The sequence below is a fragment of the Balearica regulorum genome, chromosome 2, assembly GCF_011004875.1.
Source record: "Balearica regulorum gibbericeps isolate bBalReg1 chromosome 2, bBalReg1.pri, whole genome shotgun sequence".
In the NCBI taxonomy this organism is placed as follows: domain Eukaryota; kingdom Metazoa; phylum Chordata; class Aves; order Gruiformes; family Gruidae; genus Balearica; species Balearica regulorum.
In genome coordinates, this window is record NC_046185.1 from 159,482,819 (window position 1) to 159,498,962 (window position 16,144).

The following is a 16,144-nucleotide window of genomic DNA, read 5'->3' on the forward strand; positions in this document are numbered from 1 at the left end:
TAATTAAATTTGTTCAGGCCACATTCACAATTAAATAAATAAGCCAATTAAAATGCCAGTAAAGTTTATCTTCAGCAGGTGCTCACAAATTGTCTTATTTCTCCCTTGCTGACTCATTGCCTGTATATGACCATCACCGGCACTATCGAAAAATGGCTTCTTCACAAAAATGGAAACAAAATTGTTTATAGCTATAATCACTGTTCCAGAGATTCTGCATATTTAAGCAAAAGTACGAGTAAAGTTCAGTCTGCCTTTTATGCTCAGAAGTGCACAAGCAGGTATATAAATAAAAGCAGTAAAAATTTCCAAAATCCCTAGGCAGCTTCGCTAAACTTGTGCCTGTTCTTATTTGTGCAAAAGGTTTGAAAACTCTGGTCATATCATCTGACAAGGAGTGACAGATATTTTCTAGCAGAACCTATGTAAATATTGTATATTTCCCATATTATTTGGAGTAGTTTATTAATTAATAAATTTTGCCTGTTTTGTAGAGAGCCTCTCCAAAGTTTTTAGACATGAATACAATTCATTCATGAACTTAAGCCCAGGAGGGAACACAAGATCATTTACCATGACCTTTCATACACAGACTATTAAATCTCACTGAGTTACCAAACTACTACAACATGAACAAAATTCAAATTCATGGGTTATATGCCCTATCTCAGAACCCCCAGTATTTCAAACAGCTGAACAAAGTCAACCCTGTAATCCTTGGAGACTCCCTCATGTCCCTGTTGAGTATCTTCTGATACTGAAGTTTTTCTCTCCTCCTCTCCTGCTCCCAGCTTACTGTGAAGTTTGCCTCTATTCCAGGAAGACCAGATGTACTTAAACTTCCAAGAAAAAGGTAAAGCTCTTTTATGCTTTTCAAAACAGGTGTATGGAGTACTTTGATGGAGTATTTTAAAGAATAAGGCAAGCAGTTAGATTCCCCAGTCCTATTGATTTAAAATTGGGGTACTTCTTGAAAGGAGGTCTGGTCAACGGAGCATACAGAACAAGTTCGCAAACCAGGCAGTGGGTGTCTTCTTCAGAGTGGGCTGAATCATGCTCAAGGTCCATTGACCGTGTGACCACACTGCTCACCATACTGGCTGTCTACAGAGGGGAACTGGGCACTTGGCTCATATGCACATACCTATATTAAAATGTCTCAACCAAGGAGTCTTCATCCTGAGCTGAGTCACACTCCTGAGCTTCTTCAGTAGCCACCTAATGCGCAATTCATCTCCTCCTTAAAGAGGTTAGGGGACTCACAGTAGCATTTAACGTTTTCATATCATTCTCATAGTCAGACACATGTACCATGAAAATAACTTTCCAGTTATCTAGATTAATGTGTCATAGAGTAAAAAAAAGGTAAATATAGAAAATACAATTATCCTAGTAATCACATATTCAGTCAAACCAAGAATTTTAAGTAATTTTGTTGTCAGAAATACAGGTGAAAGAGCTCTATAATCCTTCAGACTCTTACAAAAGCTTTTGAAGAGTACTATCAAATGTCTCCAAAGTCCACAGCAAATGTTATCATCTTAGTTGAGTACTGAGATGTGTGACTCATTTGGCTGTAATGAACATGCTTCTCTAACCTCAGACTAAGTATATGATGTTTGGAGATGTAGTAAACCAAACTATATTTCCCTGGAGCAGGCCTGTTACAGACTGACAGGTCATTTACTACTGTTATTAAAAAAATAAAAAGGAAAAAGGAAAAGGAAAAAGAAAAAAAAGAATAGAAAAATCCCATAAATCAAAACTTCTTGCAGGTTTAAATTTTCTATCCTATTTTCTATATCTGGGTTTTTTCAACATTTATTTTCATCTTTGTTTTATTTCATTTGGAGGATGAGAACATGTAGCCAAACAAAGTAATAGTATTCTACACAAGTTACAGTGTCAGAAGAATTATGTGACACACACTGTTTGTTGTCTGTTAAAAAAGGGTATTAAACTCCACCAGGCAGTTTCTCCTCTTCTATGCTCCACATAAGCCCTTCTTCTTTTAACTGCCCCATTGACAATTTAATCTCATTTTTCACCTCTCTCACATCTGCAAAGAGCTGCAGACTAACACAAAAAAAATTGTCAAATTTAGCTTAAGTGACCTAACAGTCCTATCTGCATGATTTTGGCTCTTAATGGACATAGGCCCTCTTAATAAAATTAACCTTAATCTTCTGTTTTCAGCAGCGGACTTCTTTCCTGTCTAGAAGACCAGAAAACAACCACTGTACTGCTTAAAACCATCAGTGTCAAAGCAGGGTACGAAGGACTACCTCTGAGGTTGATGAGTCTTACACAGACACTGTCTGTGGGTGAATTTCATCCAGCATCAGCTTTTCATCTCTTTTAAATCCAAGTAAATTGCAGGCTAAGAACTATGGGACCTACAGAGAAGATGGCATCTTGAATAAGAACTTGTTTATTACTGTCTTTTCTACAACATAAATCATGCCATCTTCAAAGTATCTTTCTGGGGTCTGGAAATCAGTTTTTCTCTTTGGGGGGAAAAAAAGGAAACAAAAAACCTACCAAAAACTTGACCACAAAGAGAAGATCACTATTACCTGTCTGTGCAGCCAGCCTTCACTTTCATCTTCATGTTTCTAAAACAGAAGAAGATCATTAATACCATCTTTTGCATGTATTACATTTTGCTTACCAGGGCAGGAAGCAGTTGGATTGAATCTGAAAAGTTGTTCAGAAATACAAAGAAACTGTTTAAATATGCGCTTCAGGAGCGTAACGCAGCGGCTGCTCTCCTTGTCTTTCCTCTCTGATGAATAAGCAAGCACTCATTCAGGAAAGCATTTTACTCATACAGACAAAACACATAAATCCACAAGATACATTATTCCCCAAAGAAATAAAGCTTGTTAAGAAATAAATAAAGGTTTAAATGAAAGTTGTTAAGAAAAGACTCTGCACTGTGCTCTACGCACAGTATTGCATCATTTTTTCCAGGGATGGATATATCAGAAGAATTTTCTGCTGTGGAAACACCTATGCCAGTTTAAAAGATGGTATCTGCTAATACTTAACAGGTTATATCAATACACCATTTACATTAGTATGTCTACAGAAGGGATTAATTAACTACAATTAAAATGCATGTAGATAAGCATGAGCCATTTTTAATGCCATTAAATATATATAATGCCATTAAACTAAAATATTGCAAAGATATTCAAGCTACAGACTGTTGATGTGTGTGCTTGTGCATGTATGCAGTTGTTTGAAGACAAGTAATCACTCTCTTACACACACACAGACACACACACACAGAGTGTTCCTGGCTTTCTAGAAGGTAAAAAAAAAGAAAAAAAGTAAATATCGCAAGCATTGTTTATATTCTGTGTCTGCCTACATAACTGTGTGCCAGCTGACTTGTCGCCAGGTAAAATAACTGAAATACGTTCTCCTTGCTTGTGTTATGAAAACCGATGGCAAGCGACCATTTGGCTCATGTCTCCTACCTTTGTGCAGACTCCCGTGGTGGCATCGCACAGCGTCAGGATAGACACGTTCTGGGCCCTGTTCAGCCAGTTTACTGCCACCTTGGTGCTGGTTGCCCATTTCACCATGGTTATGTAGTAGTCCCTGCAAACACGGACGTACAGAAGGCAAATCACGATACTGACATCCTAATGAATTGCCACATGGCAGAGCAGTCGGAGGCTGCTGCAGGCAAAGGGTCCAGGAGAGATCTCTGGTTATTAAGAACGCTGCTTCTTCATGTCTCTAGGCTGCCTTATGTATGGATCTCAACCCCTAAAAATGACATTTTTAAGGCTGTGCAGGTGTTTTATCTGCCACTTCTGAAAGTCATTTTCAAAGAAGAGATGAATGCGGAGATAAAGAATCTTTCAAGCTATTCTGTCTTCCAAGACGGACTGAAATGCCTGGAGCTACAAATTTATGCACAGGTGGAAAAGAAATTGCAAACAATTTCCATTCTGAGCGCACTAACCAGCTGAGTCAGACCCATCACTGCCAATGGTTGGATTCTTTATGCTTATGAAGAGTTAATGGCCTCTAAATATGCCTACTACACACCAAAATATCCACAAGTGTTGCAGTAAAAGGAAAATAGCAAGAAGGATATAGTTTAGAGAGACACAGGGTTTCTGAAATTCAGATGCAGCTGGTTGCCATAAAGATGTCAGCAGAGATGTAGACAGTTTGCATTGGCAAAACTGCCACCCCACATTCCCTGTACCATCCTCCATTGCTGGACATATTCGGGTTGTGATAATACTTGGAGTAAATCACCAGTGGGGGCTGCACAGTCCTGTAATCAGTATCTTTAGGAAAAGTTTGGGGCAATAGTGAGCAATGCAACCACTTAGGCTGGGCTGGGCTGGAAAATACAGGTTCACAAATAAATACACGGACGGTCGCCTTCTCAGAGCCAGTCTGCAGGGGTACTCACAGACGTCCATCTCTGCAGCAATTCAGGGCTTCACTGGTTTATCTGTAGGGTAAAACTCTGGCTGAGCTGACAAAAAGCCACCGATGTTATAATATACTGCTGGGCTATGCGGGCCAAAGACATCCTTAAATTATAATATGACTTTTCACAGCATACAGTCTATAAAAAAATTATTAGTTCATTTGTTTGCTATAAAATATGTATAAGGAATTGTTGCTCTCATTGGAGTTAATGTGCTGTGTCACTGGAGAGTACTTTGTGTTCTGGCAAGTGCTACTGCATACACTGAAGAGAAAGGGCAAAAGCAACAAAGGCCCATTTGTCTAGCAAAATAACAAGGTGGGAATTGATTTTGTAGTTTTCGGTAATATTTAGTGCCTGAATTTGGCTGGGGAAAAATAACAAAAGACCTCAATGATCGCATCCAGTGCACTGGAAGGAAGGATACTTCCAGGTGAGACAACAGCAGGCTGAAAATTCAGTGCCTGAAATAAAATTGTAATTCTACTCTTTATCAGCAACAGCATAGGCCCTAAGAGGAAAAAAACAATGAAGCAAAATTAAACTGTATAACCATCTTTTCTTTCTCTCCAAAATTAACTGAGCAGATTCAGTCTCCCTAGAAAAGGGAATTTAGTACATATTGTGGCTTGGAGCATTTTTTCCATAAATCCAATTTAAAGTTTGAAGGACGTATATCCAATTTTTACATCCCTCTCACTGTTTGAACACGGGAGCCAGAGTTCTTTCTCAGGAACTTTTAATTATTTTAGGTCAAATATTATCTTTTCTACCACCCCAAAGATGGGCATGAAGTCTCAATTTCTCTCTGAAACGTCTCCCAGCCATCAAGCCCATGGATGCTCCAGCCAGCAGACAACTACAGATGCTTGTATAGTTATTATTCTAGTCTCAGAGTAGCATGGAGTCTTTAATTTACTTCTCATCTCTTGTGTAGGACAACCAAGTTTCATGTTCCCCATTTTGCAGAGGAAAAGACAATAAGGTGGGATTCATCTCAGTTAATTTTAAACATCTGCAGCTCCAGCAGCTGCACTGGTTGAGCAGCCAGTGGAGAGAAACGGGGCACCAGTGCGTTTCCCGAGCCCTCTTTGCCTGACCTGTCCCAGGTGTTATAGAGTGCTGATTTGAGAACCTATTTCTTCCCATAGGGCGAAATCTAGACCAGCAGGTACCCGACCACTTTGTAGACAGTCACATCAGAGCAGTTTACACCCTCCCAAAAGAAAGGAATAACTTGTCGGAGCCCCTTCAGAAAGGGTGTAGTTATGCTGAGCTTTGCAATGTATTTACCCATCCCAGTAAAGATGTTGGTGGTTGGGTTTGCAATCATCTGAGCCTGGTTATTGTGCAGTGCCATTATTCATACCCTAACTTGGCTGCTTTCTGGAGGTGTGAATCTAAAATATGAGGTATGAATCTACAATATGAATACTTAAAGTGTGACAGCAGTAATAAAGCCATAAACACCACAAAGAACAGACAGTGATATATTATGTGGCCAAGTGACAGGCAGCAGCCCAGGCCACGGTCCCTGGGGCACAGCTGGCTCCTGCCTCTCATCCAGACTCGAGCTGTCTGAGTTTCTCCATTATTTATTTGTCCATGTCCTATGCAAGGACTGGTGGTGATTTCTACACTCACACCTTTGTTTAATTTGCCACTTGGGATGCAAATATGACATGCGAAATAAGTTCGATCATGGTCCAATTCTGATGACCTGCTGATGTAACTCTTGGGGTCCAATGGTTTTCACCAAAATAAAAAATGCCTGTCAGGTGTTAAATGCTATAATACTTTTTTTCCCCTTGCAATTTCCACTCCTTCCCTTCACTTTCTTTTTCTTATAGAAAAACATGGCATTGGAGAAAATTTGGCAAAAATACTCAGAACGAAAGATTTTTTAAAAGGAAAAATTATCAAAATTGTACATTTTTCCTCCAAATATATTTTCCTATCATCAGCTTTGTGCTTTTTTTTTTTTTTTTAAACTGGAAAATATCCCAATTCTGTGGAAAATTTCTGACTTTTAATTGTGAAAGAAAAAAGACCCTGGCATATCTCCACTTTATTCTCAGCTTTATTAATGGTACTAAACCACTTTGCTCTAGATAAAAAGAACACCAAGAAGTACCGCTCTGTCCATATATCATCTGCGCGAACAGATTGAGCACATTGAAATGCTTCAGATAGGACCGCTCTGCTTGAAGATCCTTATCACCAGCTTCCCCTGCTTCTTTGAAACTCCCTTCTGTAACTAACTGTATGGTACATCCCTCTTGTCTATTTTAATGAAATGTTATCACACTAATCCTCTCATTTCAGAAAACATATGCATAATGAAAATACACCCCTATTGCTCTAGCAGCACTACTTATATCATGCCCTAGGGATGGAAATTGCCCTGGTTTTGATGAAATATACAGAGACTAATTAATTATGATATATTTTGCATCATTTTACAATATTGATTGCAACCAAATAAATTACAGCCACCCATAACCACATAGGACAAATTTATTAACAACACTTGGATCTTGCAGGCTGAAGTTATTACCATAATTAAAATGTTTCTGAGCCTCTCTGTTTACAGAGGATGTTAGCAAAAGAAAAATGATATTGTCCAGGAGCCGCAGTTCTGATACTGTGATGAGGATACTCTGACGGGGACACTGCGATCCTGAATTCTACCTGCTGTATACAGATCTGAAGTTGGGTTTTTTTTGAAAGGCAAGTGCAGTTATGTCCACTTGGCTTGGTCACAGGTCATACATCTTTTGTTGCATAAATAGATTTGGAGTATTTTAGAGTTATTCAGTGAAAACATGCTCTGAAGCTGACATTAGCTTTCCTAGCAAAGAAAGGCAACTGCCATCTTAAATAATCCCACTGGTTTAGTATCCTGTCATCAGATGACTACTCAGCCTACCCACAGGCCTTATGTACTTACCATGCATAATGAAGACCACCCCTGTCCCTTCCCCTGCCCTTCAAGCTGCCCTGTTTCATTAGCTTTGTGCCGTACCTCTATCTTTATTGGCACTGGAATTACAGATCGAGCAATATAATTTAGCAGTCAGTAAACAAAGGTGAGCATGCATGTTGGTTGGATGCTCCTATGAGAACAAGTGATGTGCCTGGGAAGGATAACCATGCAGCATTGCAGTTGGAGGGGTCACTATAGATACTTCGGATGTAGAAGCAGAGTCTGATTTCTCTCAGCCTGCTGTTTAACCTGGAGAAAAGGAGGCTGAAGGGAGACCTTATCGCTCTCTACAGCTACCTTAAAGGAGGTCGTAGGGATGTGGGTGTTGGTCTCTTCTCCCAAGTAACTAGCAATAAGACAAGAGGAAATGGCCTCAAGTTGTGCCAGGGGAGGTTTAGATTGGATATCAGGAAAAATTTCTTCACCGAAAGAGTGGTCAGGCATTGGAACAGGCTGCCCAGAAAGGTGGTGGAGTCACCATCCCTGGAGGTGTTCAAAAAATGTGTAGACATGGCACTTTGGGGCACTTCGGGGCATGGTTTAGTAGGCATGGTGGTGTTGGGTTGGCAGTTGGACTTGATGATCCTAGAGGTCTTTTCCAACCTTAATGATTCTATGATTCTATGTTTCTAAGATTCTTTGATTCTATGAAAGCTATTTCAAGTTTAAATCAAAGTTATTGAAATCCAGATTTGGATTCTAATCTCTGAGTTTTGCAGGGAGGTGTGCCATGCATTATCCTGAACAACGTGATCTTCCTTTCAGTTGCGCACCGACCCATAAACGTAGCTCAAGCTTTGACCACGTGCTGAAGTCCAAACCAAACTTTAAAACTCTTGCTGAACACAGACTTAAGCGCTTGCTTAATTAGAAATGGGTGTCTAAGTAGTTGGCTGAATTGCAGGCCAACTTCTAAAATACACTTGCCCTAAAAACAGAAAAGAGCTTTCCTTTTTATTTTTAATGAAGATTGGGCAATGTATTTGCAGAATGTCCACCTGGTTTCATTCCTGTGTTCATGTCATGAAGCAGTGAGCTCGTGTTTGCTGCATTATAGGGCTGCCCTGTTTCTGCTTCGTGGTCTTTCATACAGGCTGCAGACAATATCCCCTTTACAATGCCCGTGATTACATGTGAAGTGAACGTGTTATGGATTTTGGGACATCATGCTGAGTTCTCTAAGAACAGCCTTAAGCTGAAGTTAGTCTGGGTCACAGTGATTTCAAGTAAAAAACGAATAATGTTCTATACAAATACACAAGAAGAAACATAATTTTAAAAATTTTAAACAGATTTACACAAAATTAAACTTCTCGATAGTGGAAGAGAAAAGCAGTGTAAACTGATCTTGAAAAAAAGTCAGGGACTGATTTAAATCCCTGGCAGAAAAAGGGTCCAGCATCCCAGGGCAAGAAAGCACTTACCTCATTCTCTGATCATCGGGGGGAGTCATTTCCAGGTCATGGGTAGGTCCGTTCAGGCCAATCACATGCAAAGAAATAGTTGGATTTTCCATTCCAGCCTGGATTTTAAAATAAGAATAAATTACCCTATCTTATAAAACACAGAATGGTTTTGATTTGTTATGGCCCTATGAACTATAAAAACGTTTTCCCATTTTATGGGGTTACGGACCGGACTGCTGCAGCTGTTCACACGAAAACTGTAACTGTAGTGATGTGGCACCGAGGTGTGGAGAGGTTGGTGGGCACGACCAAGCAGTAATTTTACTTAAGACACCTCTCGCCTTGGTAAAAAATGCTACTTCTTGTGGTGACTAGAAATACTGGTATTTTATGTATCTTTTGATAAAAGGTTGTCTAACAGAATGATAGTAGATACAGTAAAATACTGATTCATTTTGTATTGTAGGAAAGGGCATCCCCTGCTGAATCACTGCTACCTTCCACAAAACCTGCGTATATGTGGATCTCTCTCCTGTTAAATTATGGTTCAATCTGGACTAACATATGAGGTCTTAGGTAATCAGTGCGTAAAGCGAGATACCCAGAAGAAATGACTGCAGCACAGTACGCTTCTGTACCATCTTACAGAAGAAAATTAGAGCAATAACGGCAGCAGTGTATGGCTGCCGGCAGAGAGCTGCGCTGGTGCTGGGTACCTGCTGCAGGACTGCTGCACAGGTGTCTGCGATCAAAGAGACATTGGCTCTTAAGTCTTTTCTGTCTTTCACTGTGTTCTTTGTAATGCTCAGGCACATCATGTGTCTGAAACCAGGCTATCTCCTCTGACATCAGGCCACCCTGGATATTCTAAGGAAGCCCAAATACCACATTTTCCTTCTATATAAAAGGAAATGTATCTAAATGTAGTAATGCTGGCTTCCAAACTCTCAGGCACCTATCTAGCATGGAAGCGTAACTGCTTTTGTGTGGGTACAAAGCAAGAAATTTTAAATTTTACTTGCATTATATTCAGAAAGACTAATACTCGAATCTGAGAACTGCAGTTTTACAAATGCAACTAAAGAGTAATGAAGACCACATTCATCAGGGAACAGCTATCTTCCCTCAGATCTGTTTATTCTCATTGCTTATGAATGTGCACTAATATGCAGTCTCCTGTCTGAACCTACTGGAAAAAATAAAAAATTGATAGAACAAGACTTTGTTTTATTTTACCTTACCTTTGGATAATGATATGTTTTAACAGTAGGGTAAAGGCTGCCAGTGTATACCGGGATCTCCATGGTGGGGACTCTGGAGGCATTAATTGTTGCATATGCTAACCTGGTGCCATCAGGAGACCACCAATGAGCAATATGAGTCTTCAAGATCTCCTCTAATTAAAAAAAAGGAAAAAAAGGCAAGAACAGAAAAAAAGGCTATTAGACATAAATTACTAGTTAGCAATAAATGAAACAGCATAGATATGAAAATCCCAGTCTAATCACAGCACAGGGAGGATGCCACAGGAATATCAATTAAAAATACTCATTAAATTATGCCATATACACAAATGAACACAATTGATAACAATTACTCTGAATATATAGGTTATTAAGCATAATTATCTTCTCTCAAGAAACATCACATTATTCAAATTAGTACACACATCCATGACAGCATAAAAGGCGCTGCTACTCCTACTGTGTGTCCTGTACATGGATATGTGAACATATATGCGTGCGTGTGTTGGCACAGCTTGGGTTCCTGCCGGTGCGATGGTAACACAACCGAGTTCCCTCGGGGCTAGCGGAGGACTGCAATGGCTGAGATTTAGTTCTCCTCCATAAAGAGTTCACAAAGTCATACCAGACACGTATCAATGGATTCAAATAGTGTTTATACTCAGATACAAGTGCTTCAGCTACAATTTAAATCTTCTTAAGCTCTGATGCCAGTTGGGAATAAACAAAAATAGTGATTTTCTATAGGTTATGAAATGCTGGAACTTTGTAACGCTTTACAAGATAGCAGGCTTTAGAGTCTGTGGCTCGGATACCATCTTGACTTTTATCCCCATTTCATTTTTTAAATCAGTTTTGCAAAGCAATTTTCAATAAATAGCCAGGGTCAGGCTGAGTTTTAGGATTATGGATTTTTTGGTGATTTGAATAATGTAGTTGCTATTGAAAAGGTACTCAGAAAGATGCCAATGTAAACATGTCAGAGTTCAAGTATGTAAGGAGAAAACAAAATTGCCGTTATAAGAAATTATTTTGCAGGCTGGCAGACCCTAATTCTCACTAAACATAAATTCAAAGAACTTCAAATTTCTAATACCTTTTCTTATCATTTACTTATCATTTTCATTGCAAAGATGACTTCAGCTTATAGATATCCAGAAAAGCTATAAAATTCACTCTTTGTCCAAAGTGTCTCCAGTTACTGACATTTGGAAGACACTAACTTGGCTTTTTAAACCTCCCATTTTGCAAAAGGCAATAATGTAATCCATTTTCATTAAGAAGCTTAATATCATGAGTCATTCCTATTTAAACCATAGCAGAAGGACTTGCATATGCTGTACAGATTGATGGGCAGAAAGACAAGTCTCATTACTTTAATGTGAGAATGAGAATTAAAGATGCTGCAGAGGGTTTTGAAGCCTTCATCACTGAAGCCCTGCTGCACAGGTCCAAGCAGCTCCAACGTCTGCTGTTATCGCTGGTCATTGCAAAAACAAATGAGGATTTTCAGAGTTCAGACCCACTATGTTCGTACACCACTCTATGATGACCCCTCGATCCAGCCAGAATGTCCCTCTGGTCTGAAGAGTAGAAAATCACCAAAGATTATTTTATTTTTTTTTAAAAAATCTTGGATGAGTGATCCTTGGAGAACAGACAGTTATATTCATCATAGAGTAAATGAACACCTTTGTTAATCCAGACTTGCAGATGGCTTGAGATAAAACTCAAGGTAACATTAGAAAGAGTGCAAGGGAAAATCGCCGATAGTTATGCCTTCTACAAATAACAAATTAGTTAATCAATACTTAATAGCAACATCTAAGTGAGGTTTCAGAAGGATGTCTAGGAAGTTGCAAATATTGCACGGGAAAGCACGCGTCTGGCAAATTTGCTTTGCTGCATTGTCCCACCTGCTGTGCGTACATTTAAAAGATGCTGCTTTTGACTTTTATATTGGTTGCTTATTAAAAAGATAATTAAGACCATAAAGGAAAAGGAGTAAAAATGGATGGCAGATGAATCCTTGACATTTTAACATTAATTAGGAATGACTTTATTCAGCAAACATCTCCAGAATCTCAGACTTAATGAAGCAGTTCTGCTGAAGGTCACATGCCAAGAAAGGTTTTAGTGCAGGTTTTGTGGTCCTCTGTTAATGAGATTTAATTGTGTGAACCTTTGCGTTGAAACAAAGCCAGGACCTTGTCATTATTAGAGAGATCAGTTAGTTTTAGCAAACTAGAGAACATTCTTATGAAATATAAAATGCCTTAATACCAGAAAGTTTCAGCTGAAAATAAAATGCAGTTTGCAGACAATTTGTTCTTGGGGACACTTTATTCTTTGTGCTTGCATTTGCCACATGCTCAGAAAATCAGTTATATATTCAATACTCCTCAGTCTTTCTAAAGTCAGTTCAGAACCCACTTCACACATATAAGTAACCAGGTTCTCCTCAAACACCAAAGCCCTCTTTCACATATACCTCATGACCTCCTAGCTAAGAGTATAAAGTGCTAATTCATCAAAACTTTTGCTCTCTTCCTCAAAGCTCACAGTCACCGGGTGCTACACAATGTAGGGATGTTGTGAGTGAGATGTGGAGATTCCTCACAGTTGGTTGCTGGTGGCTCTGTGCTTCTTTCTCCACAGCTTTGCTTGCCAGCCATCGCACTGGGGTGTGCAAACCCCAAAACCAGTGAGAATGAAGCGTGCGGTTGCTTTAACTGAACGAGGACTGTGATACCGCCTGGTCAGACTTGGTCGCTGGGTTCAAGCACAGTGTCTGAGGCAAGTCAATGCTCATTCCACGTTACTACATTCGGTATCGAACCACTCCGAAACAGCTGGATGACTGTGCTTAGTAGTAGTTAATTTTTGGTGGGGATATGTATCAGCCAGCTGCTAATCCAGTGAAATGTTTATGCTCAAGGAGTGTTAGAGTACGTGTATTTTAATCCCTCTTCTAGCTGAATACGACTCAGTTGAATGATCATTTCACAGCTGTGAAACAAAGAGTCTTCTAAGTTAACAGACCTTCAGGAGGCAGTTTTGAAGTCCTAGATTGGAGTATATTCAGTGACAACTGGGTATATATCCATTTTAGAGACTTTAGTATCACTGATGAGAAACGAAAGTGGAGGTAATAACAGAGGCGTGATGAGAGGAATCTTCCCTGAGCCGAATTAAAGGTTGCTGCATTCAGTGCATTATGTAGGTGGTAGTCTTTGGTATCAAGACCTGAATAGCATCCAAAATGAATCAGGCTGCCCTCAGCAGGAATGCTATCTCTTCAGAAGAACATTTCCTTATAGATCCTTTCCTGCTCACCGTCAGGAAGCAGAAAGGAGAAGTCCCTTGCTGTGGTTCTCAGCTGTCAAGTAGCAAGTGATGAATCTGGGTTTGGATGTAGCATTTGGCCATGATACCACAATGGCAATTCCTGGATGAACTGCACAATGGATCAGGGATTGGATGGACATTTCTACTAGGTGTGTTATCCAAAACTAGCCCAGCACCTATATAATAGGAAAGGAAGTGTCTGCTTCTTTTAAACTTTGAGTTAATGCCAGCAGTACTTGCAAGAGCAATGAAATGGGAGACTTGTGTCTTACTTTAGGGAACAAACTTCTCGGGAATCAGGAAATAGGGCTGGAAGGGATTTCAAAAAATGATCTGGCCTCTTTCTCCATGGACAATATCCACCCCAATCCTGTAAGAATCTTCACAAGTAGATTTTGCTATTCCTTTGGATACTTGTATAGCACCTTTAGCAGAGGTTTGGCCATAGAAGTCAAACACTTTTAATTTGCATGTCCACCTCTGTCTAAGCACTGAACAGCCCCACTGAAGTGCTTCCAGACCTCTGCCTTCCCTTATAGAGTCAATGCATGAAAAAGCATCGGGGCTTTATCTTCTGCACCCTCAGTGGTGACCAGCGAATTCTGGATAAAACCTGTTGTATGGACCACATTTGGAAATCCACACAGATGGTTTTAATGTTGTGAACCATAATCTGCCATTGTGGTATTTCTACAGACATTTCCATACCAAATCCACTTCCCAGGCTTGTGCAGAGTTCTAGACTGGCAGGCTCCTCTTTGTTACTAAGTACAGGTAAACGCCATGGCCATAGGGGTTTCTTCATGCATTTCTAAAAATCTAACTAGTTCTGCACCTTTCGTTCATCCTGAGTCATATTTGTGAATCATGCCTTTCTGCTGAAGGTGGCAAAGATCTGGCTTGCAGTCAGTGAAAAGCATGAAGCCTTCACCAATGACTGACTGGGAAATTCATTGGTAGCTTAGAGGTTGTTTCCAATTTTTGAAGTGGCCACAAATAACTTGTAATTTGCAAGTGCGAGTTAACAGAAGCAGAGATGTGCACAAGAAGACAAGGATGCTTGGACAGATTGATGCTCTGACAGGTACTGTTGCGACTCCTTTCTATCAGTTCAAAAAAAAAATGAATGAATATGATGTCAGGGTGAAAAACTGAGAAAAAGGAATAAAGAAATAATTGTCAAGTGAAAGGATATATTTGGTTTTTTGTCATCACAGTCAACAGAGGCATATAGCTGTATCAGCTGTATAATTTACCAACCAAGGCTATATTTATTACAAGCATCAATACCCCAATTCCCATGTACGATGAAATAGCCTGAGACACCACCCTGATCAGCCATTTTCCTTTGGCCACGCTCATGCTTCTGCTCTGTGCAAGGCAGGATCCCATCGCTTCACAGCCATCCTCAAGATGTGTCCATGCCCATTGTCCATGTTGCCACCCCTTGTTGTGAGCACGGTGATAATCATCCCTCACAGCCCCACGGGCAGCGGCACGTAAAGCCCGTCTACAGGAGCGAGCCACTCAGTGCAAGACTGGTCTTAAGAGCTTTTCAATCTTTAATTGCTAACATCTTCTAACAAGAAGGCCCAGGTAAAATATTACAATGAATGCAAAGAAACTAACCTTTTCTCTTCCAGGAAAAAATTACTTGCTCATAGATCCATGCTGCAGATAAACAAGAGATCATCTGGAGAACTGAATGGTGTGTCCACCCTTGGTGAAGCCATTCATGCTATATGGATGAGGTGCAGCTAACAACGGCAGTGTCACTAACTTGGAAAAAGTAACTTCAATTTATAACAGCTGAGGTGTGCTTGGAGACTGAGCAGAAAGGGTTTTTTTTACTGCATCTAGAAAAGTAGAGGCTTTCTTCATCTCAAGAGATGAAAATAAGGATGTAATGGGTAGAGGCACTTAAAAAGTTTTACCTATTAAATAAATCAATTTCTTTTATACAATTAAATTCTCTTCTCGTTCCAGACATTGCATTTTCTTCTTCAGTAGGAAATCAAAAGTATATTATTAATGTTGTGCCCACAGAAGACAAAGACAGAAAATAGTTTGATTCTCCTCTGAGTAGATATAGATATATGCGCACACACACACAAACTTATCTAGTTTTCTGTCAATACACCCATTAATATCAGAAAATTTTAATTTTTACACAAAGAATTATGCAAGATTTTGTCTGACAGAGGGAACTTCACCTTTGTGTTATTTATTGCTGAGGTAGTAAAGTGCAGCAATTCCAGAAAGTGTAATCAATGGGTTTGTTCGTGCGCAGCATTGTAGACGATGCTCAGATCATTATTTGGTGTGCTGAAGACATTTTGCTGTTTTATTAAAACTGTTAATAAAAAGGAATTTTAAACAAAACGAAATTAAAGCCTAACATAAAGGCCACGGCTTACATTAGGAAAGAAAGCTCAAAAGAATTTGTCAGTAGGAAGCATCAAAAGAACATAAGAAGAAGAGAGATCAGAGAACAGAAAGGGGGTCTAGGAAAGGAGAAAACAAAGACTTCTGAGATAGCAAAACCCCAAGGGTTCTCATAGAAACATCAAATAAATACAAATGCTTATTTGACAGCTGCCATCTGTTTTAAAATCAATTACTAGACCATCTCAAACCACCAACCACACGTCCAAATTGATTATCGTTGTATAGTTCGAAAGTATTTTTACCCAGCGAG

At 39.5% G+C, this 16,144-nt stretch overlaps 1 protein-coding gene across 4 annotated transcripts in view; it reads right to left on the reverse strand.

Moving 5' to 3' along the window:
- The window catches only part of DPP6 (dipeptidyl peptidase like 6), a 563,740-nt gene that overhangs the window by 47,629 nt on the left and 499,967 nt on the right, over positions 1-16,144 (reverse strand). For all 4 annotated transcript variants that reach the window (XM_075746658.1, XM_075746660.1, XM_075746657.1 and 1 more), the window contains exons 9-12: positions 10,096-10,250; positions 8,873-8,970; positions 3,486-3,609; positions 2,577-2,615 (exon numbers count right to left, since the gene is read on the reverse strand). In XM_075746658.1, the coding sequence (XP_075602773.1) occupies positions 2,577-2,615; positions 3,486-3,609; positions 8,873-8,970; positions 10,096-10,250 (416 nt within the window). The remainder of the gene's footprint in view (positions 1-2,576; positions 2,616-3,485; positions 3,610-8,872; positions 8,971-10,095; positions 10,251-16,144) is intronic.